This window comes from Pangasianodon hypophthalmus, chromosome 14, assembly GCF_027358585.1.
Source record: "Pangasianodon hypophthalmus isolate fPanHyp1 chromosome 14, fPanHyp1.pri, whole genome shotgun sequence".
NCBI classification, from domain to species: domain Eukaryota; kingdom Metazoa; phylum Chordata; class Actinopteri; order Siluriformes; family Pangasiidae; genus Pangasianodon; species Pangasianodon hypophthalmus.
In genome coordinates, this window is record NC_069723.1 from 23,341,716 (window position 1) to 23,365,822 (window position 24,107).

Genomic DNA, 24,107 nt, shown 5'->3' on the forward strand with positions numbered 1-24,107 from the left:
AGGAGACACAAGGGAGAAGAAGATGAAAGGGAAGGAGGCCTATGGCAGGTTGAGCCAGGGAGTGTTATCACCTCTGACCTTGGCTTGTTCTGTCACAGAGATCCACCAGACTATGATACAAGGCATAAGTAATACAACATCTCATTTAACTAAAATGAACGACCATAAAACTTTAGCAAATTATCCTAGAGTCAGAGGCAATGGCAAGTATTGCTTCGAGCCATGCACTAGTCTGTTGGTACACATCGTACTTGAAGTGGTCTGTCTGTTGTTCACACAGGACAGTTTGGATTTAGAGCCATAAGTGACTTTGCCATGACCTCGCTAGGTAGTGACATGGGTCATAGACCTGGTTGCATTTTCCAGCCTCCTCAATCAAGCCAGAATCCGCAAGATTAGTTTGTGCCACCAAGCTTTAGTGATTGGCCCTTTTATTTGCTCTGTCCTCACTTCCCTCTCTGTGGACAGATTTTGTGGAAGGAGGAAAACGTGTAAACAGTACTTCAGTCAGCAGCCTGCCAGTCCTTTTAGTTCCGAATGAGTAGGGATATTGATTGCATAATACCGCCCGGTCCACTCCACTGCCCTCCACTGTTGTCTTTTATCACGCAGTGTGTAAAGAGCAAAGTCATTTACTGTTTACTGTGCTACAGAGACAAACACCAATCTGTTAAGCGGGGCTGGTGGTGTGAGGGTGTTTATGGTTTGATTCTGCTCTCATCTGGTCAAAACACACAATTTATGTGGGTTTCTATTAGGAAGGGCTTCAAGAATCAACTCTTAAAATGTAATCTCTGTTGCTGTTATGTGTTAAAAGCTATTTGGTGTTCCTCATAGTGATGGATGATGGAGTTTTCTGTGTGCGTAACCTTAAATTTTGGTCAAAGGCAACGACAGTTTCTATACACTCAAAGTATTGTTTTTTTTGGGGTTTTTTTTTGTACTGTATTATTTAAAAAATGGCACGGCATGTTCGCTTTGTTTTTAGTTTTTTTTAGTGTAGTCTTTAACCCAGGCTCCAAGTTTATTGTAACTTTTAAGCCACCAAGCTTTAGTGAAATGCTATATAATTAAAATTAATTGCCTGTCAAACATTTTAACTACATATTTACTTCGCCAAGTTCCTCTTCTCCATCTTATATAATTCAACAGTTTATACAGAGATTTTCATCTCCGATATTTCTGAATACAGATATTGGATGCACTTTGAAATTACAGCCATTGATATAATAACATCTACAGATCAATAATGTATAGCCTCTGAAATACTAAATTCTGGTGAATGAAACATTTACAGCTCAGAAGAGAGTTCAACTTTATACTCTACAGTCAAATACTTTGTAAACATATAAAAGTGAACCTTCATTAATAGCCCTCTGGGTCTCAGATTAGCCAATCAGAACAGGACATTAAGAGATTTAGCCTCCGTTTCCATGTTCCTCTACTTCTTCCTCAATCGTCTAGCACACATCTGTGAGATTTAATCAAGTGACCCAACTCTTTGCTCATGTCAACTGCTGAACAGAACAGAAGGAGAATAGGAATAAAGAGTCTTGAGAGACTGACTGAATTGAAGCGAGCGTGAGACTTTGAAGACTTCCAGTTTAATCCCAGCATCTCCTCCCCAGCTTTGATTCCGCACAGCCTAAAGCCCATCTCCTGCTCAAGCCCAGACACAAGGTCAGCCCACATCTCATGCAGTGATGAGTCTGGGGCCGTTAACAGGAAAATAAAGAGCTTGTTTTCTCCACCATTCTTTCCTCAAAGGCTTCAGTAATCCACTCTGGTGATAGAACAGAAATCTGGGTGTTATTGGGAAACTGAAGCAGTGGAATTGAAAAACAGTGGAACAATTATTGTGGTCTTTATGTGATGCTTAGTGGCGAATTTGTTTGTGCTTGCTTCAATGGAAAGATTACATTACGTTTTATGCCTTTTATATGGATACATCTAAAAATGTCGAGTTAGTATTAAAAAGTTTTACTGAAGAGTAAAGACAATACTGTGCATAGATTATTGAGAATGCACTGACCTGTGAAAAGAGCTTCATTTAATGTTCTCATCAGACATCAGAGTTGGGGAAAAGTGTGATCTCTGCAAACTTTAACCACGGCATGGTTGTTAGTGTCAGATGGTCTGGTTTGAGTATTTCAGAGTATTTCAGAAATTGCTGATCTCCTGGGATTTTCTTACACAACAGTCTCTAGAGTTTACAAATAACGATGGGATTTAAAAAAAAAAAATCCAGTCAGTGGCTGTTCTGTGGACGGAAACGCCTTGTTGAATGGGACCAGAGAAGAATGGCCAAACTGGCTGGGGTTACAGGAAGGCAACAGTAACTCAAATAACCACTCTTTACATCAATGGTGAGGATAAAGGCATCTCAGAAAGCGCAACACATCGAACCTTGAGTCAGATAGACTACACCAGCAGAAGACTTTATCGGATTCCACTCTTGTCAGTCAAGAACAGGAATTTGAGGCTACAGTGAGCACAGAATCACCCAAACTAGCCAGATGAAGACTCGAAAAATCACACAGTCTTTTTCCAATCTTCAACTGCTGTTCATGTTACAGTGGCCTTTGAGTGTATATATATTTAATGTACATGTTTTGTATATGCAGTAGTGTTTCCTTACACAAGAGAACAATTCATACATTTCCCCACAGGCCTTGAAGTAATTTTATGGGGTTTTCTTAGCGGTAGCACGGAGCACAGAGGATTGTATGCAGAGAGTGTCATCTGATTTAGTGTCAGGTTTTAAACCGACCACTATAAAAGCAGAAACAAAGAACAACGGTGATGGTTTTTTCACTTGTGTATGTCATCAGACATTCTCCAGTCACTTTCCTCAGTTATATGTTATATTCCCACAACAGACTAGAACATTAAAGCAGTAGATCAGTTCTGACAGTCCCTTATACACTCAGTGTATAATACTGACACTCCAAACCTTCTCCTTTACTGCACTATTGCACTGATCTGAGCTGCAGGAGATGTGTTCATACACAACGTGGAGATATGAAATAACTAAAGTTTAGGAGAAAGACCAAGTCTGAAGCACCATTTCCCTTCAATTTAACAAACTATTCATTTCTCTCTCTCCATTTCAACCTGTGTGCTGGAGTTTACTCACCCACCACCTCCCAGTGTCCAACCCAAGACTCTTCAGTGGGGAAACTGGCTGTCTTGAGCAAAGCAGAAGCTGAAACAGAACTCCAGCCCAAGTTCTCAGAGTATTCCCCCCACTATCTCTGTCTCTACCAATACTAATTTAAGGTTTCTACTCAGAAAATACTTTTGCCAGCTCTGTTCAAATAAATCAGAGTACTGCTGAGCAAGTACAAGTTGACCAAAATGAACCAGTGGTTATTCAAGTGCTCAAGTAAATCACTGATGTCTTACAGCTAGGGTGAAAGAAGCACAGAAAAGGTATGCGACAGTGAAAGTACCTTGTCAAAAGAACATTTGAGTGGAATTCCCTATTGGCACAACAGAAACGTGTTTACCCTATCATCTGGAGATTGTAAGTTCAAATCTCAATGATGTCACAGCCATTCATGGCCAGGAGTCCAAGAGAGCCATGCTCTCAGGGTGGGAGAGGCACGCTCTCGCTCCCCTGTCAATCTGTTTGAAAGCCCATGCATGCAGAAGTGGGTGGACAGTGCTTTCTTCCAAGTGTGTTATGCTGCGTAATGATGGTACATGCATTCAGAGGAAGTGCGTGTTAGCCTTTGCCGTCCCTGGTTGGTAGCTGTCAGAGAGCTGGCTGGAGGGTAGGAATTGGCCAAAAATAGGGATAAAATCAGGGAAAATTTTAATTTACGGAGAAATCAAGAACTATAAACTATTCAAAGAATCCGTTTTTGCAATGTTTAGTGTGTTTGAATGGAACTGTGGTATGTTTTCCCTTGGAAATGTTTACATTTTTCCTCTAATTCAATAATAGGTGTGAAAGAGTCCTAAGCGTATCAAAATACAAGTAGGTTATTTAAGTACTTTCCACCTTTGTGTACAATGAATCATGCAGAATGGTCTAAATTTCAACAGAATGGAAAATGCTGTAATTTTGTTTGCCATATAAAGATTTATTTTTGAAACAATGGAACTAATGAAACAAATGAAAGTGCGCTGAAAGTCTCAGTAGGTGCTGACGCACCGTGCTTGATCCATCATCCTCGGTGACGCAGACCCTCTCATGAGTGTGACCAGCGGAAGAAGCCAACTGTTTCCTTTCCAAGAACGTGAAAAAAAGGCACGAGGGCGAGACGACAATTGATTAGAGAGGCATTAATCAAACAGAGGGATTATCCCTTTCCATTCCTAAAGTAAACCAATTACAAGCCTCACGCTGGAGGAGGCTGGCTGAGCAATCCGTTTATACAGATGACATTAAGGGGAAAGAATGAGGAGGTGAAAGAAGGGACAAAAGCATGCACTGGATAGACGGATGGAGGGTGTTGGGGGGTATAAAAAGATAATATTGACCATTAAAGTTAATTGGGAAAGGTACATGAGAGTCAGGGATGCGTGGCAGCAGCACTATTTCTGTTTTGCCAGATTACTTTTTGTGTTTGGAAAAATTGGTCTGAAGATGAGTTCGGGAGGATTGGCTTTTTGCGTTTTAATGGCTCTCATTGATTTAATACTGATGGTGATGGTCTCTTGCTCAAACTTAATGGTCCTTTACAGTTTTAGTGGAGCCAAATTAACCTTGTTAAAAGGTACCTCTACTTTTCAGCGCTTCATAAAGTTCTACTAAGGTCACTTGATTTTCACATAATCATATATCCTTAATTGGGAGGACAGCCCACTTTATAGAGGCTAATTGTCTTTTCATTTGGTCTAAATCGGAAACTATTTTCTTAATCATCACTCTGATGTGGAGCTAATGATCAAGGCAAGGAGTTTTTTTTTTTCTTTTATGACTGATGTATTATTGCTTTGTCTTTCAGAGGTTGAGTTATTTTAAGGTCAGTAAAACTGCAGCATGCTTTTACTTGCTTTGATCCGAATTAGCATGAAAATCATGGTGAAACAGACAGCATTCTCTAATAATTTCCTAAACCAGTCATTAAATGGTCATGACATCTACAGACAACTTCAGAATTACGGGCATCCTTCATGTCAAAATGAGTGTATAACATTTCACAAGATTCAAAATGTCCTCTCCAACAACTGCACAAACTACCCACAGTTCCTCATTATCATCTTTTCATTAATAGTGTTTTCTCTCAAAAATAAGCTATACGTGCAAAATTAATACCAATGACAATTTGACACCACTGGAACCAAAGTTCTCCATCTTCAGAAACCCGACTGTTGTCTTCAATAAATATAAAAATCTGTTCTCCATCTTTTTATCCAAGTACACTATGAGCATCTTTGGCAAGAATAAGGGGCTACATACATGGTGGTGTATCATTGATGCATTGGGAGTGTTTGGTGGCTCTTGAAGACTGATGGCATCATGAATTCTGACAAGCACCAGGATTTTTAAGTCCAAGATTTGGTTGCCTGTGCCAAGAGGGCAAGACTTGGATCTTTTGGCAAAGTAATAAATGCAGAAATAGTCGCAAGAACAAAATCAGTGTTCTTTAACCTAAGGGTATTTAAACCCTTGCTATTTGGTATTTAAACCCAAAACTTGGTTGGTTTGAACAGAACCCTAAGTGTGTTCTGTCCCTCTGTGTGCTTCTTTAAGCAAGTGAGAACAACAATCACACTCGGATTTGAGAGCATCTAAGTGAGGTGGTCTTGGTCCTCTTCCAAGTAAACTCTAGCATGGTTTGTTTGCAGTGAGAAGGTGATTCAACTCAAGTGCAGGAAGTGAATCAAACATGCCATGTGTTTTTGTAGATGTGAATTGCTAAACTGAATCACGAAGCACAAATTGAGCCAAAGGACAGAGCTGTAAGACTGCAGAAGTGTCATGTGCCCCATGTTGTCAGTGCTCAGGTGATTTTTGTGATTTCAACATGAACCTGGTAAAGATTTGTTCACCATTTTTCACTGCTGTATTTTTAATCAGTGAATGAATGTTTAATGAGGACGTTTTCAGCCCTACACGCTCCTCACAACCAATGATTTTTGGTTTGTTTAATTATGTGAAACCAAAGCGAAAGTATCAAATTTGCTCTGATTCTTGACAAATGGACTAATATGTGTCAAAATGCTTAGATCCTCTGCAAGTGTCTTCAATATTTTTAGCCATTACACAATCAAGCTTATGCTGTTATTCTCTCCAATGAGAGGTTTTACTAAATATTAATAGTTGAAGTGGCCAAGAAATTTAAAGCCATTGTTTTGCAAAAGTGTACAGGACTAATCATAATGTTTTAACTGAAAAGTATATAGCATCCCTGTATGTTTAAGATCAAAATCACACACTGCTTTTGTCATTTATTTTTTCTTCACTTCCATAAAGTTGATATGAGAAATATGAGACTTAATACCTTGCTTAAACAACTATCTATTCTGCAGCAAAGTCTTAATCTCCTGGTAGAGGCAACCAAGTTATAGGTTTAAATATCCTGGTACTTTAAAAGTAAGATAAATCATTTCTAGGCTGACTTCTTTTTTGATTTATTAAGGTTTAGATTAAACCCATTCAATTAGAAAGACAGTCAAATAGGTGAATAAATACATGTTTAAGATCTAAATAATAAAAATAATAACACTGATTACAAAAATAATAATCACATACCCCTGGAGGTCCCCAGACCCAGCAGACCAGACTGATTTATATGACTTTTCTTTACTCGCAAGTAAACTCTTCCATGATTCCTCACAAGCTACATTTTGACAGGAGAGGAAATATTTTGTAGCATATTAATGCACATCATTATCTTATTATGACTATTTATCCATTCAAATAGCATTAATATATCACATGAATATTCAGCTCTCTATCATACTGCATTGTTTCAGAACAGCAGGGCGTAACGAGTCTAATCCATCCTGCTTTCACTCCAGTGCACTCTGCGGCTGCTAGACGAGAATACAAATCTATTGTGCAAACATAAAATTCCAGCCACAGCACGATGTGCGAGTCGAGCTCCTGAACTGTGAGGGTATTTTTTTTACTTTTTTTTCCTCTACTGCTTTCCTAATAACAATTTCATGACAGCCCATATTGCTGTTTAAATATCTACATCCCTCTCACTGCTTTTATGCTCCATTGATCCGCTTCGCCACAGACAGGGTGAGTTGAATTTAAAAAGGTCACCGTTCAGCTTTATTAATGGTTTGTCAAATATCAAAGATCTTTATTAGCATTTTAACAACATTGTACCCGTATTCTACACCAAATGATTGTTATCCAAGCACGTCTTCAGGACTGACCTGAATAAAAGCCTGAAGATATACCAGTTAATGCACATATCGGCTTCTTGAAGGCACCAAGCTTTTTCCTGAGTCATAATTTACCACTCAAGGTCACCGAAATACACATTCAAAACTCAAAACTTATTTGTGGTTTTTTTTTTTTGCTTAATTAAATTGAAGTGTGTGATCTTATGCTAGTTTCTAATCTTTCAAATATCAAGCAAGCTTTCTTGAGCTTATCCAAACCAAAAGCAAATCTTACTCAGCTTCTCCCTCACCAGTGACTCAAATACAGTCAACTACCCTTTAAATATGAAGAAAATCTAAATTACACACAATGATTTGAAAAATTATGTACGTTAGTCGACCTTTTCCTGAAATAAAACTCCCTCCATTAATTCCATTTCCTTAATATCAGTGCTGTTGAATAACTATGAGGTAATCTGTGTCATCCATCACCATGCGGAAAAAAAAATCGAACCACTTCAACACAAAATAGATTAGTTGTTGACCCACACAAGTTGGAAATAAATATGCTTTGACTGTCTTTCAAAAATCAGTTAGTAGTTGAATGTCATGCCAGAAATTGGTTTAAAAATATTAATTGAAATAAGAACTAAACTGCATCCCCATGTTTAAGCTCTACATGTAACATACGGCATGTGTTATTCATTTTTGCTCATTTTTAATAGAGAGTGCCAATAATTCTGGAGTAGACTATAAAATTCACATACATTTAACAGATGGTGTGTTTCTGTAAAATGAAAGTGAGTGATTGACAGGTGGTCTGTCTGTAGTAATGCTGACCTTTGGTAATGGACACAGGTGGTGCAGTCGATGTGGCTCTAGTTAATATGCTGTCAGGTCAGCGGCCGTTGCTTACACTCCATCAGGACGTGTCAGATGGGAAACGGGATTAGAAATGTGTCGCTCCGCAGAGGGGCTGATCATCATGGTTATCTTGAGTTATCTAAAAATCTAACTCTAAATCATAAAACCAAATCAATGCAGTGCAATTATCCAATCAGCCGATCATTTGGCAATGGCACAGTGCATTAACCATGCAGATACAGGTCAAGAGTTTTAGTTAATATTCACATCAAACATCAGAAGGTGTATTTCAGAAACTGATGATCTCCTGAGTCACAAGGCACAAACTGAGCCAAAGGACAGAGCTGTAGAACTGCAGAAATGTCATGTGCTCCATGTTCTCAGAGCTCAGGTGATTTTCAACATGAACTTTGTTCACCTTTTTTTCATTGCTGTATTTTTAACCAACGAATGAAAGACTTTTATGAGGCCGGTTTCAGCCCTACACACTCCTCAACCAATGATTTTTTTGTTTGTTTAATTATATGCAGTGTGAAACCAAAGCAAAAGAATCTAATTTGCTCTGATTCAGAATTGACAAATGGATGAATGGGTGTGAATACGCTCAGATCCTCTCCAAGTATCTTCAATATTTTTAGACATTACACAAGGAATCTTAGTGCTGTTATTCTCTCCAAAGCGAGGTTTTACTAAATATTCATAGTTGGAGTGCCAAAAAGTTTAAATACAATTGAACACAATTAATCTTAATGTTTTAAATGAAAACTGTATCGCGTCCCTGTATGTTTAAGATCAAAATCAAAAGCTGCTTTGGTAAGTTATTTTTTCACAGCCATCTCAGTGACTTTGACCGTGGTCTGGTTGTTGGTGTCAGTCTGTGTATTTCAGAAACTGCTGATCTCCAGGGATTTACACAGAATGAAGGGATAAACAAAAAGTCATCCAGTGAGCGGCAGTTCTGTTGATGATGTTCCAGGCCGGTGCGAGCGACAGTAACTCAAATAATCACTCTTTACAACCGTGGTGAGAAGAAAAGCATCTCGGAACATGTCGAACCTTGAGGCTGATGAGATACAAAAGCAGAAGACTACATCAGGTTCCACTCCTGTCAGCCAAGAACAGAAATCTGAGGCTACAGTGAGCACAGGATCACCCAAAACTGGGCAGATGAAGACTGGAAAAACATCAACTTTTTTCTAAACCTATTAAATTTCAGTTAAATTGTGATTCCTGCTACAAAACCAGATACAAAAGATACAAAACCATCAATAATAACAGTGAAGCTAACTAGAGGCCATGTTTTTTCATGCTGTAATAAAGAATTGTCTTTATGTGCAAGTAATTTATATTTAAAGTAGCATTAAAAAGTCTTTTAAAAAGCATAACATTTCAGGTTAAGATACCTGCAGATAACCAGCATTTACCCCTCTGTGATTTTCATACAAATTAAGTCATGTTGATTGCGCTATGAAGAGAAAGAGCACGCAGCTGAGTACAGCATGCAAACAAGATACAATTTCCTACTGTTTCACTTACTCACTAGATGCCTGGATATTAAATCGAGGAAATTAGAGCAGGATTAATCCTCACTGTTGAGAGCGGAAGAAAGCGAGATTGTTTTTCTACACACGGTGGCGTTCCTCAGGGACTTGTATCAGGACACGTGATGAATTGTGTATTAGCAGAAGCACTGGTAAAACAACACTGCAAATAATCAAGACACTGACAGCAGTATTTGTATCGTGTTTGTCTGGATGTTCTGCTTATCTAATACGCTGTGTATACTGCATATACGTATGTTTTCTGTTAATCTGTCTAGCCAAATACCTTGTCAGTGTCACCTTAAAAGTTATTTCTGATGCTGTATATAAGGTGGAGTAAATGTTATCACCCCAAAGTTGATTACTTCCTGTAACAGCACATCCTCAAGTGTTTTATTCCTCTTCTACCACAGCTAACTGCTAATGATTTCAGTTTAGTATTTTGTATTAATAATGTCACTGCATACTTTTTACCCATTATAGTTGTGGAATATCCATGAAACAAGTTAGTTCCTGTTCTCAGTTACGTTATAGCAGCTACAAACCATCGTTCCCTCACCAGCTTCAATTTTTCTCTCTCAAAGTCAATAAGAGGGAAAAAAACGCAGCTTGTCGTGTTACCGAGAAATCGCAAAGTGCAAATATCCGTTTTCTGTTCTGAAGATGTCGGAAAAATTAAAGTTGCAGCTCTACCTCTGACACTGGAGACTCCTTCCAAAAATGATAAATTTATCTTTACAGAAAACTTCACCATATCAACAAATCTGTTTTTTTTATTTATTTAATCTGTTTGTGTCCTGTGAACGAGCTGTTATTATAGAAACAATAAGTTATTAAAATGAGTACTGTAATTAAAAAATATATTTCTTTTAATTATTATTACTCGACATCTTTTAGCCGGTTTTGCGAATTCGACAGCTCTGTGGTGTAAAGTTCATTCATGAACACACTCTGAGCAGCTGAATGGACAAGGGAAAGGTTTGGCATTTCTTAGCTTTGAACCGTTTTCAATAACTCTGGAGTCCAGTGACCTTTCAGTAAGGCAGAAAAGCTCACTGTGGCCTCCAGTGGATTAACCTCACCATCATTAAAAGGATCGGCCAGATAAGAATGTGAGAAAATAGTACAGCGCCATGTGAGGCGTGAAATGTCATAAAAAATGAATAGGAAATGGAATAAAAGTGGAATAAGGATTAAAGTGGCTGGAGTGTGTGTTTCAGGTCAATGTGCATGCTTTATTTTGGTTATGTTTCCATGACGAACCCAACTAACCAGCAGTTTTGTTGGAAACTTAACTGTCAAAAATGTAAACGTTTGGTCACTCCCACGTTATACGTATGCCAGTTGTATGTCAGTACTAAAGCCAGCTCTGCATGCGTTTCAGTCCAGCTCCAGATGGTTGCGTCATTAGTCAGTGGGCATCGTCGCTGCTCTAGCTGCAATAATGGATATGGATGAACACGGGTCTCTCCGGCAAACAGCAATAAAGACTCAGAGTTTTTCAGTAATTGTCAGTGAAGGATGTAAATAGGCGAAGGTCATAATTTTTCCACGCGAGCTGGCTTGGAACCTCAGGAAGAGATGCAGCAATGCTGCAGATAAATTTAAAATGGTCTCAGCAAACATGCCCAGTGTGATGGCTGCCAGCATTTGAGCATGCCTGGAAAAGTAAATTGAAAATTGATTCTGTTTGTGTGAGTTGTTTCCAGAAATTAGTCAGCCTGTGGACTCTATTAGACAAACACAGGAGCGGAGTTGAAAACAGCTCTGACTAAAGCTATTAACAAGAAAACCGCCGCAGTTTTAGTAGCTGGTGTTTACACTGACATTTCTGAAGTGAAAAAATACAAACCTCATGTTGTTCTCAGTTCTAATTCCTCTAAGTAGACATATGAAGGAAAATACCACTGCCTCTAATCTCACTGAAGAGCTGAATGTCCATAAGACTACATATGCCCTTCAGGAAAACTGATATCAGCCTACACTGGAAGTAAAATCTGTAAAGGTTTAGCTACAGAAACAGTTAACATTTTAATTCTTAAACACTAACAATTATTTCATAACTATACATCACATTCAAAATTGTGTTTTGTTTCAAATTGGTGCTTCACTTGTCATAGTGCCATGGACTAAACCGCAAAACATCTATTTTTTAACTAAGCAGGGAATAAAGACATTTCTCTATACAATGGTCGTTAAACTTTTGGGTTTTTTTTTTTGTTGTTTTCAACTATCTTTAACTACGTGTATTAGACTGACTGTGTACTATACTGTAAAATGCACAAAACTAGACTGTAAAACACTTAATGTGCTTTTACTGTAATTTTACAGCATTAAAACATGTTGATGCGCTGAATGTACAATTAAAAAATACTGCTGTAAAACTAAAGAAAATTATATTTATATTTTATGTAGAAAAAGTATATAAACTACTTTAAGTAAACTACTTTGAGTATAAGTGTCCCACTGTCCTGTAAAGTCCTATAAAATTAATTTTACAAAATTTTTCAGTTTTAATGTGGATGTTAATATTGGGTGTTAAAATCTACCAATTCTTTCATTTCTGTGTCTCTTTTACCTTGTAAAATTTTTTTTGTGGAAGTTAAATTAGGTTAAAAAAAAAACTTTTTGGAAGGAGCTTCTACTATCAGTGCTTTATTTGATTATTAAGATTATTAAGTCTTATTAACTTTATAACAGAGAAAAAGAGAAGTTGGTGAGGGAAGACTGTTTAAAGCTGCTATAGCGTAAGTGAAAACAGGAACTAACTTGTTACATTAAATGTAACTATAAACGGATAAAAAGTATATGTTGTTCTTTAGTTAATAAATGGCAATCCTTGGCAAACTGCTGTGGTGTAAGAGGAATAGAACACTTTTGCTATTATTGGAGTGTTTTATTCATTGCTTGATGCTCTGAAAGTACAAATATTTAAAAATATTAAACTGTTGTGAAAGTCAAGGAAATAAATGATACCTATACAGTAAGTGCTGTAAAATCAATAGAAATTAATGGTAGATTTTAACAGATTTTATTGTAGCTAAAGATATTTGTTATTGCTGCTTTGGTTCTTCGTTAGCAAACCAAAATATTGAATATTGTCATACATATTTTGCAAATTGATCGTAGTAAGATATTTATTTTCCACATTTATTCCACTATTCCTCAGACAAAAGAAAGACTGTGGTGTGTCTGTGTGTTTTTTTTCCCCTCCCAGTGAACAGCTGTCCTGCCGTCGTCCGGAGCTGGAATGGTGCTGAGATCATGCCAGACACACCAGATTTGGCAGGAAGAAAGACTCAACCCCCTTCACCACACACACACACACACACACACACACACACACAGCTTAAACAAACCTCATCTGCAGCATGAATTGTATTATCTGGCCTTATTATAGAAGACTGGTTTATTCCAGACAAATGGAACAGAAATCTGATATAACCGTATCTGTCTGCGGGAAATGATTGAATGTTTCAGCGTTTATTTGTGTTGAAATTATTTTCCATAGTTTTCAGTCATATTTTGAGTGAAGATTATTGCACAGTGTCATTATCATTCATTTAATATATTCACTGTTTACAGTTAAATAAATTATGAAAGGCATAAATAAACAAGTCAGAAGATAATGTTTGGAGAGAATATATTAGCAGAAGCCAAATGTAATTAAAGTCAGGGTGGATGATGGCGTGCGCTCCTGTAGGCCGTTTTCATTATGGTGTATAGCGCCCGTCCCCGCGGACCCCAGGAGAAGCCAGCATGAATAAACATGAGGCCTAAAGGCCACGGTGGAGCGTCTTCCCAAACACACCAGCTACTTCCTATTAACCACACCCGCCTGAAATACATCCTCTCCACCCCCTTCCTGTAGCTCGCTCCTCTGTTCACTACTGAAAAACAACACGGTGAAGCTACAGAACAAAAATCAGACTCCAAATATGAACACGGAAATTTTTACTGGAACAATATCGTACATAAATTTCACCAATAATGCGCATCGTTTATCAAACTGGATAACGATTTATTCATAAATCATAGGCAGTAGTGTTTACACGAGAAATATGGTATCGAAGAAAATGCAGTTAGTTGGGAAAAACGTTCATATCTAACGTTTTGTGAAGCCAAAGAATGAAGATTAGCCTCTAAATCTGAACACGGAAATGATTTCCTGGTTTAATTTGGGAATGTGAGGCCAGTTGATAGCTCATGATATCATTTATTTATTAAAGTCCATCCAGGACAGCGACTGTGTTTTAGTTTATATTCTCTGAGCAGTTACACACGCTAATACAAGCTCTTACAAAAAGTATGATAAATGCAAGAAATTTTCAACATATGACTCTTACAATGAAATGCACGCTAATCTAATAATACCAATGCTACACTCGTTCAGGAGTAATATCATACGTAAAGTTCCCCAATGCTAGTCCTGATGTATCACATTGGATACGAACAAAATGGGTCGTAAATCGTTCACATGAGCATTGACAAAAGAAATGTGATAAATGTGTAAATCCTGTTATTTTGGGGGGAAAAAAATGTTCGTGTACTACATTTCGCTCCTGAGTTTGTATAAATTAAGTATATAGAGACTCACTAATGTGAACCTCGATTGCTTCAAATTGTATACTTGTCGATGGTCGATGATTTACTTAAGTTTAAATCACTTATTTCAATTGCATACCAATTTAATGAACGTTTTGTGAAACTCACTGTCTCCATATTAATGACTAGAAAGAAAGAGATTGTAAAACAAAGACAATTAGAATAAAAGTAATGGCACCCTGGACAAGTATGAAGCGTTAGTGTGTGTCTATGGTAGCTGATGCGCTGCAGTAGCTGAGCTGCATTAGTGGAAGATTTAAGTTTAGTCGACACTTTGATATTTGTCAAAAAAGCTCTCTGTGTGCCTTTTATGGAGTTGTGGGCGTGGCTAAATGTAAATGTGCCGTGAAAGTGCTTGGTAATTAACAGCTGAATGGGTGATCAACATACAAACATTAGTATAAAGAAATTCAGGAATATTTCGTAAATCAGGCAGGAATTTTTAATCTGGCCACAAAAACATTCACGCGAACTCTCGGGCTCATTCATGTTATTAAAAACTAAAAATAATGTGGTGTTCATTTGCTTTCATGAAGAGGAATGATTTCTATAACATGTGATCATAATTAAATTGGATATTTAATAGACTAATATAAAAACATACCATGGTATAAAAATAGAATATGCAAAATATTCTATTTTTATACCATGGTATGTTTTTATATTAGTCTATTAAATATCCAATTTAATGAGAATTTTTAATAAAAGTGCAATTAAGCTCAATTTAATTCCATGGGTTTAGCAGAATGCTGTAGATTATGAACAGCACCCCAGTAATAATAAAACCTCCTCCGTCTTTTTGCTCTGCTATGTACACTCAGTGTGATAAAGATATTATTAGAGATATATTTTAATTATTTTTAGGAATAAAACAGAGAAATATGATGATCTTAAAGACTCCAATTAATGCACTACACCAGTGAGTTAGAGTTAGAATTAGAAAATGTCAGTCATTGATAAGAAACAGAAAGCTGGTCTAAAACGACACACAAACTCAGGGTTACCTTGCTGACTTGTGATTCCAGCATCTGTAGATGAAAACAGAAACGGCGAGCACAACAGTACAGTTACTTTGCACAAGATATTTACAAATTTAGAAAAACATTTAACATGTTGTATGCTACATGTACTACCAGGCGTATGAGTATTATATTTTTTGGGGGGGGGGGGTTGCATCCAACCAGCTCTCTGTGTCTGAAATCACTCCGTTTCTCACTCGTTCACGCTTCACTATATAGACTGCTGTTAAATAAAGGGACACAGTAAGACACTGCACTGCACTCAGCTCACCACGACATGGCTTCATGACTCCCTCTTGTGGTGTGTTCTGTCCAGGCATGTGTACACAGACCTGAGGGCAAAAGTTTATATCCCCAAAAGATTTCTGAATGGGAGGAGGAAGGGAAAATATATCTTTAATTTGGAAATTTTCTTGAGATGTTAAAACAAAATCTGCAGATAAAACAGTTTAAAAAGTTCCTCTCAGTCTTCAGACTTTAGAAGGAAAACATCAGGAAGAATTTGTGCAAAGATGAGCTGCTATTCAGGGGAAAATATTACAGCTCAAAGGATCTAAAAACTGTTTGGAGGATGTGGACAAGGTTGCACAGTGGACATACAAGTTATTAAAAATATTTCAATCACATTCACAAGAGGAGACGCAAACCTTTTTTGTTACTTGTGATCATAAAGAAACACCTGTAAAGACACTAAATGTCTTTAAGGCACCTTTTCACAACTGTTAGTCGATCTGCACATAATTGAACAAAAAAGTTTTTAAAAAAATGTTGGCTGAGGAGAGTGAAATGTCCCCGTAAAACTCTTTCATTCATTGGTCAGAAATATACTGGCGAAAAAACTTCAACAAACGTTTACTTTAAGTGCATGTAGAAATCACAAGAATCACTCGAGCACGGAGAACATAGAGCCAGTGCTAAACAATTAATTAGATAATTATATAAATATTTTAAAAATGTCACATGTCCAGCGTTTAGTTTTCGTAATCACGTTTGATTCACTTCCTGCAGTGATTCGATTCAGAGTCGATTCACTTTCGCATAAGAGTTCGATTGGAAGCGGACCCAGATCACCTCGCTCAGATGATCTCGGACCCGAGCGTGGTTATATTAATACGCTCTTTCTAATACGTTAGCGTTTCTATAGTAACAGCTCATTCACAGAGGAAGCTCCACTAATAACACACAGATTAAAAACTGTTTATATGGTGAGGTTTTCTGTAAGGAGATGTTTATTTAACATTTATGGAAGGAGTCAGAAGTAAAGCTGTATGAATTTTTCTGACATCTTCAGGACAGAGGAACTTGCGCTTCTTTGTGGTTTCTTGGTAACATGACAAACTGCATTTTTTTTTTTTCTGCTGATGGAACAACTGTTTATAGCTGCTATAATGTAGCATATAGCTATAAGATTATAGCTACAATGTTCGACTGGAAGTGGATCCAGATCACCTCGCTCAGACACTCTCGGACCCGAGTGCGATTGCTGCTGTCAGTATCTAAGCTGCCACAAGCCATTAGTATGCACCACTACTTCCTGATTCCTATGGAAGGAAGGTGTAAAGTGACTCCACTTAAGACCTCAGTTTGTTTTCTATTTCTAGGAGGGTGATTTACAACCAAATTTTAATCTCATCCAGTCTAATCTAATGTCAAAGCATCCTTAATGTTCTTGTGCGCAAAGTTTTGCACTCAACTTCCTTTATACCTTAACTGGAAGTCTTAACTGAAGCAGTGTTTAGTTATAGAGTCACAAAATCATAGGTGTGGAAGGTAGAAAATAATAACATCAGAAAAATGCCCTTTTACGCTCGTGTTATTAGCGTAAGGTGTGAAAACAGAGATGTTTCCGGAGCGGAGCTGTGGAAAACAGACACGCCGCAAATGTGCTACAAATTTATCGCCACCATTAGTCGGATTTTTTTCTGTCTTTCTTTCTTTCAGAGTTGAAGTGTTAAATAAGACTTTAGAAGACTTATCAGAAAGAAATAAAAGACAGAAAAAGAAATCAAGTAAAAGGCAAAGAAAAAGACAAAAATAAATGAAAAACGAGAAATATAAACACAGAAACAAAAAAAAGTGGCAAAAACTATAGACAAGGAGAGACAGAAAGGATGAGAGAGACACAAAGAAAGAAATAAAGACATGCAGACAGACAGAAAACGAAAGAAAGAAAGAAAGAAAGAAAGAAAGAAAGAAAAAGAAAGAAAGAAAGACGGGAAAATAACCAGCTTCAGGGTGGTAGAAGTAACCCCGCTTCATTATTAACTCCTACTTAAATCCTCACTTCAGCCTCTTAGTCGTAATCTCTCTTACCCATCAAGAGCTTATCTCATTTATGATAACAAGCTTACAAGATCGTAAACATTTTCAGGAGGCCATGATTAAACCGGCTCGGATCCTTCACATGGCAAACGTTGAAAACCTTCTTAGCCACAAATGTGATGACAAAGTCGACTGTTTAAAGCATTCCTGTTTCAGACCTAGTCAAGCTTTTTCATTTTTTTCAGTTTCAAAGAATCTATACATTTTAATGCAACTTTTAAGAGTTCTCGAATTCTTGAATCTCATATAAGTAATGAGTATCAGATGACATCAGGGACTTTATACGATAAATAAAATCCCACACAAATGACCAAAAAGCCAAAGTGTCTAAATCTATTTTCGTAAAGCGGGACATGGTTGAGTTGCAGAGTTGCAGAACTGCGTCTGTTTGGCTTTTCTTCTCATGACATTGAACAAATAATTCACCCGTCCATCACAAAAGAGAGGAACAATCGCACTCCTAGTTGTCCTATTGATGAAACGTCATATGTCAAGCTCAATGAGCTGTAATGTAAAAAAAAAAAAAAAAAAAAAAAAGCCATTGAAAATAAGATGAAAAAAAAAAAAGAGTATGTAACTCAATTACCCTTTAAAATATGAATCCCTTGCTGTCAAGCGAATAGAGCCTCGTTGTGTCATAGGTAATGTTTATTAAATTCAGGTTTTCTGTATTCTGAAACCGCAGCAATTATAAAACTTTTACTTTGCTCAAGAGTTTTTGCTCAGAAACGTGAAGAAGATATGAAATGATGAACAGGGCAGCATTCTGTAATTTTTCAAAATGCAGTATTTATTACATTCACACCATCGTTTTTTGTCTTTTTTATGCCTTGTAGATATAAAAATATATACAGGAAATAAAGACAAAGACCTGAACAGCAAAAATGTCACCAAACAGCTGAGGAAACATCATGAGGAGTACGTTTTTCAGTAAGCCGTGATGTACTCGCAGTGACTGCGATTACCTTGCCAAACACAAGTGAGGGTTCGAGAGGACCGAGCTCGCGTCCAAGACGAGAGGAGCGTCTACGCCGGGGACACACTGGACACCTCTGTCTTGCTGGTGGATGTTGACGAGGTCTCTTCATCTCCCAGTGGGTTCTTGCCACAGAACAGGGTTGTTAGCATGCAGTTACGGAACTACGATGAAAAATGAGAAACAGTCAGCGGTGAGAATCAGCTACAGTTCCCACGCCCGGGACTCGTTCACACTACTACATACAATTCTTACTAGTCTCACTGTACTTCCTGTAAAGCTGGGACTTTAACCCTTTAAAGCATTATTATAACACAAAACAGACAGAGAGAGAGAGAGAGAGAAAGTAAACAGATATTCATTCACCTTCCACTTTAATAGGAACACCTGTACACCTGTTCATCCATGCAGTTATCTAATCAGCCAATCACGTGGCAGTAGCACAATGCATAAAATCATGCAGATAAAGGTCAAGAGCTTCAGTTAACATCAAGGTTCACATCAAACATCAGGATGAGGAAGAAGTGTGATCTCTGTGACGTTAACTGTGGCATGGTTGCTGGTACCAGATGGGCGGGTTTGAGTATTTTAGAAACTGCTGATCTCCTGGGATTTCCAACATTAACTGAAGTCCCAGATTTCACACTTCTGTCTCATTCTGATGTTTGATGTGAAGATTAACTGAAGCTCTTGACCTGTACCTGCATGATCTTATGCATTGTGCTGCTGCCACATGATGGACTGACTGGATAACTACATAAATGAGCAGGTGTACAGGTGTTCCTATTAAAGTGGACAGTGAGTGTATAGCGATAGACAGACAGAGAAAGAAAAAAAGGAAGACAGACAGACAGACACTCCAACAGCAACTCCATTTGACATCGGGCTGCATCACACCACCCTGTCACTGATTATTTTCCTCTAACAGCAAACCCCCAGATGTTTTATTCTTTACATAAGTAATGTTAACAAAGTAATTACCTGGAATTTATGTACACGTTACCTAATACTCTAAAATTGAACATTTTTAATTAAGCGCACATAAATTAGCTAAATGAAAGTAAGCTCTTACATGTTTATAATTTACTAAATTGTGGTAAATGTTCATCACAACTGTTGCTCAATGTGGACTTAATTTTATGCGACCCTTAATGCAACATGTAATATTTTTATTATTTTAATTATTATTATTATTCCTGTGCTATAATATGAACCTGTTTGTTGAGTAGCACGTAGATGATGGGGTTGAAGAGAGACGAACTCTTGGAGAAGAAGGCAGGAATGGCCATGAACTGTGCACTGAAGGCAGCTCCTTTGTTGAAGAAGATCCAGGCGGCGACGCTGGCGTAAGGAACCCACGCCACTAGGAAGCCCACCACCATCAGAATGACCATACGCGTCACTTCCTTCTCAGCCTTCTGAGTGGAGGCCGACTCCTGCTGGGCGGCTGCAGCCTGGACAGGAAGAATGAGAAGAATATCAATCACGACATAATCACAGTTCATTATTATTACTGTTATTATTATTATTATTATAGGCATATACTATATTATCGGTGGGTCAAAGATGTGTTCATTTTGTGTCTGAAAGTTGTGCATTTTAACAATTAAGTGCACAAATGCTATTCAGCCTTTTTTATCTCTGTAGCATCTCTTAAAATCGGGCCTCTTACCGCTTTGACGGTGCACACGAGCCGCCCGTAGGTAAAGAAGATGACAAAGACAGGGAGAATGAAGTGAACGACGAACATGTAGATAACGTAGGACTCGTTGTTGTATTTGGGGTTCAGTGTGTAGTAGTCTGGTCCACACGAACACTGCAGGCCTTCGGGAATGTACCTGATTATTGAACGAAACAGAATCGTGTATTTAAATATCGTCGTGATGATACTGTGTAACATTCTACATAAGGACAATCAGGAATAGCTCAACATGGGCATTGTTTGTTTTTTTTAATATTGTTTCAACTTGTTTACACAACGACGACATCATCATCTCATTTATACCACATTATCTGACAGTGCTGTTGAATTCTGGATTCTGATTGGTCAAAAAGTGATGATTAAGTATCTAGAACAGCAGCTGAAAATCCTTGTATTAATGCACTTGTTCTAATATCTAATCATTTATATAGTAACAGCTCAGTCACAGCAACACTCTCCACTCATGGGCGTCTGTGAGATCACGTATGTGGAAGAGGGCAGGCACTTCCTCTGAGTGTGTTATGCTGCCCTGTGACGTGGTTTTAAAAAAAAAAAAAAAAGTGTTTGGCTGGCTTCACGTGTCTCAGAAGCAGCATGTTTTAACCTTCGTCCTCTCTGGGTGGTAGCTGATCTATCTCATCATACACTGAATGATGGAAATAATGTCATGTGATGAGGGGGAAAAGGTGAGTAATCATTGACATGGTGACATTTTCTGCAACGAGTTTCTTTATCGCTTAAGGAAGGAGTCTCCAGTGTCAGTGGCGGTAAAGCTGTAACTTTTTCGACATCTTCACGACAGAGGAGTTTACACTTTGCGGTTTCTCAGTATCATGACAAGCTGTGTTTTTTGTCTTTTTAACTTCAAAAGGGAGAAAAAGTGAGACTGGTGAGGTAATGAGTGTTTGAAGCTGCTATAAGTGTGAACAGGAACTAAATCAAAAATAAATTAAAAATTTTAATCATTGGCAAACTGCTGTAGTACACGAGGAATAAAACACCACCAAGTGTTTTATTTATTCCTTACTTCAAACATGACTTCATTCAACATTTTCTAAAAACACTGACCAATCAGAATTCAGGAGTAAGGACATCTTCAGGACAGAGGGAACACTTTGTGGTTTCTCAGTAACATGACAAGCTGTGTTTTTTGTCTTTTTAACTTCAAGAGCTTGAAATGAGAGGCTGCTGAGGGAATGACTGTTTATAGCTGCTATAACGTAAGTGTGAACAGAAACTAACTTGTTTCATGGATGCTCCTCAACATTAAATGTAACTATAAATGGATAAAAAGTGAAGTGTCCTAAGAGGAATAAAACACACTGGGGCGTGTTTTACAGGATACAAAGTAAAGTCACATTTTATATTTTGTTGATGTTAGGACAGTGATTCTTACCTGGACCAGCCGACGAGAGGAGGACCAGCACATGTCAGAGCCATGAACCAAGTGAAACCGATTCCACCAATCGCATGGGAAGATGAGAACTTGAAGCTTCCCATTGGCTTACAGACCACAATATATCTCTCAATAGCCAGTACAACTAATGACCAAAGCGCTACCTCACCTGGAGAAGATAAACCAGTTACGGTTATGTTTCAGGGACGAGGATTTAATTGTGTTGTAAATGTCCTAGATGGATTTATTATCAGCGCTCACCTCCCAGAGTTGCCATAAAACCTTCGACAGCGCAGGCAGTCGGCCCGAAATAAAAGTAGCCGTTGACCGCTGAGCTGATGGTGATGGTGAACCCGAAGATGACCATGATCAACCCGGCTAAAGCCAGGTTCACCAGGATGTAGTTAAGCGGCTGGCGGAGCTTCTTGTGCTGCGCTGTGACCAACAACGTCAAAGCGTTGATGGGGAAACCGAAGGTGATCAGAAAGAACATGTAGACGGCCAGCAGCCTGAACTGCCACGGCTCTGCTAGATAGTACTGCTCGTACAAGAACGGGTCGCGTACCAGCCCTGTGCGGTTATGCATGGGGATGTAGTAGTTTTCCCCCTCAAATCCGTGCAGGCCTGACATGTCTAAAACTGTCAGTGTGTCAGCACAGGATACAAAACGTTGTTTTCTCCAGCTTCTATTTGCCTTACTTCGTCTCCGCGCTGCCCAAACAGCAGTATTTATACCTTGATTAAGGAGACTTGAGCAGATTAGCAGAAAAAGTGGGTAAATGTGATCAGGAAGGAGGCTGAGAGGTGGCAGATTGAGCGCTAAGCTGATGGAGCTTCTTTATAAGGTGCCAAATGTGACACTCAGCTTCTAACCAGTGACATGAGGGATTTTCACCACACCCTGTAATGCCCTCATAAATGTACATTAAAAAAAACAAAGTGTAAATACTTCGTGGAGCAAAAAAGCTCAGTGCATAACCATCTTTACTCCAACAAATGTAATGCATGTAACTATCAGTGGTTTTGCTGTTGCTGCCTCCAAGTTTATTTTACCGTTATTTACAGGCTGGATGTTTTTATTTTTTAAAAAAATAATAATAAAAGGTCCTTTATGCCAGTAATAACATAATGATAATGAAAATTATAATGAATCAATTTTTCCTTCCAACTGTCAATTTTCAGGTTTATTTTCCACAAAATGTAAAAAGACATTGCAAAATCTTGATAGAAATTTTACTTTTAATTTAAATCCATTCCCTACACCAAGCATAAATGTATTTTTAATTTTTTAATTAGTAGTTTAACAGACATTTTAAATCTCTCAATATTAAAACACAGCTTATTTACTAAAACATAATTGTCTACAGTCCAGTCTACATTTTATGCTGCTAACGTCCCCTTTTTTTTTTGCTCTTGTCGTACATGCAAATTTGTATTTATTTATTTTTAACTCCATAATGCCGCAGCTTGTAGTGTTGCCGCTTCTCGACTACAGGATAGCCGGTTCGATCCTGAGCTAGGATTACTGTCTGTGTGGTGTTTCACATGTTGGTCTCTTTCAGGGTGTATTCCCGTCTCAAGCCCAGCGTTCCCGGGATAAGCTCTGGTTCCGCTGCCACCCTGACCAGGATTAAAGCTCTTACTGAAGATGGATGAGTGAAATATTTTTTTAAAAACTATGTGAAAGTCAGAGCATGATGTGAGTTATGACAATAATATAAAAATGCATTTTTTGGGATATGAAAAGTCTCTTTGCATCATGTAATAAATATTTAAAAGAAGATATTAATAAAATAATGCATTATATGTGATGTATACTTCTGAAAGATTAACTGAGATGAATAAAAAAAAAAACCAAGCCTATTCAAATAAAACAAAAAACTGAGCTCATGATGCTTGGGTCACATTGCATGCACTTTAATGCCATATATTTCTTTTAGTGAATTGTTATAGGTGTGTGGCAACTGAATAAAACTCATAACTACACACTTCACATCATCACAGCTTCTTTTCTTTTAGCCTGCACTCCTTTTTTGTATAGAAGACACACATACTTCCATCCTTTCCTTCTGCCGCTGTCTCCCAGTTCATTCCAGTTCACTAATTAGAGTTTAAGCCAGCGTGGTGAGAGATTAAACGCCCGACCTTGTCTGTCAAGAAGATTTAAACTGTTCTTGAAACAGGAAGTAAGTGTCGTCAGTCCAAAAGAGTTTGTGAGGCTTTAAGCTTTAGCCATTAGCAGGTGTTAGAGAGCCTTAAAGCCACAGATTAACCTGCTCTCTGAGGTGTTGTGTGGTGAAGGAACGTTTGTAGAGATTTTATATGCTTTAACACCGTCCTATTAACGTGTGTTCCAAAAATACAAAAGCACACAATTATAGTGTAAATA

The 24,107-nt window shown here is 37.9% G+C and overlaps 1 protein-coding gene across 1 annotated transcript; it reads right to left on the reverse strand.

Annotated features, from left to right (window-relative positions):
- Positions 1-18,438: 18,438 nt before the first annotated feature.
- Positions 18,439-23,390, reverse strand: LOC113539179 (green-sensitive opsin-3). The gene is made up of 5 exons (XM_026934767.3): positions 21,980-23,390; positions 21,719-21,887; positions 20,293-20,458; positions 19,835-20,074; positions 18,439-18,784 (listed from the first exon to the last, which is right to left on the reverse strand). The coding sequence occupies exons 1-5, from the start codon at positions 22,347-22,349 to the stop codon at positions 18,671-18,673; spliced, it is 1,059 nt and encodes a 352-aa protein (XP_026790568.1). The 5' UTR covers positions 22,350-23,390; the 3' UTR covers positions 18,439-18,670.
- Positions 23,391-24,107: the final 717 nt, after the last annotated feature.

Coding starts and splice junctions, on each gene's coding strand:
- LOC113539179 (XM_026934767.3), bottom strand. CDS start 22,349: ATGTCAGGCCTGCACGGATTTGAGGGGGAAAACTACTACATCCCCATG. Junction 20,459..21,718: donor CCTCTCGTCGGCTGGTCCAG/GTAAGAATCACT, acceptor TTCAATAATCAG/GTACATTCCCGAAGGCCTGC. Junction 18,785..19,834: donor ACGTGCTACTCAACAAACAG/GTTCATATTATA, acceptor TTTTCATCGTAG/TTCCGTAACTGCATGCTAAC.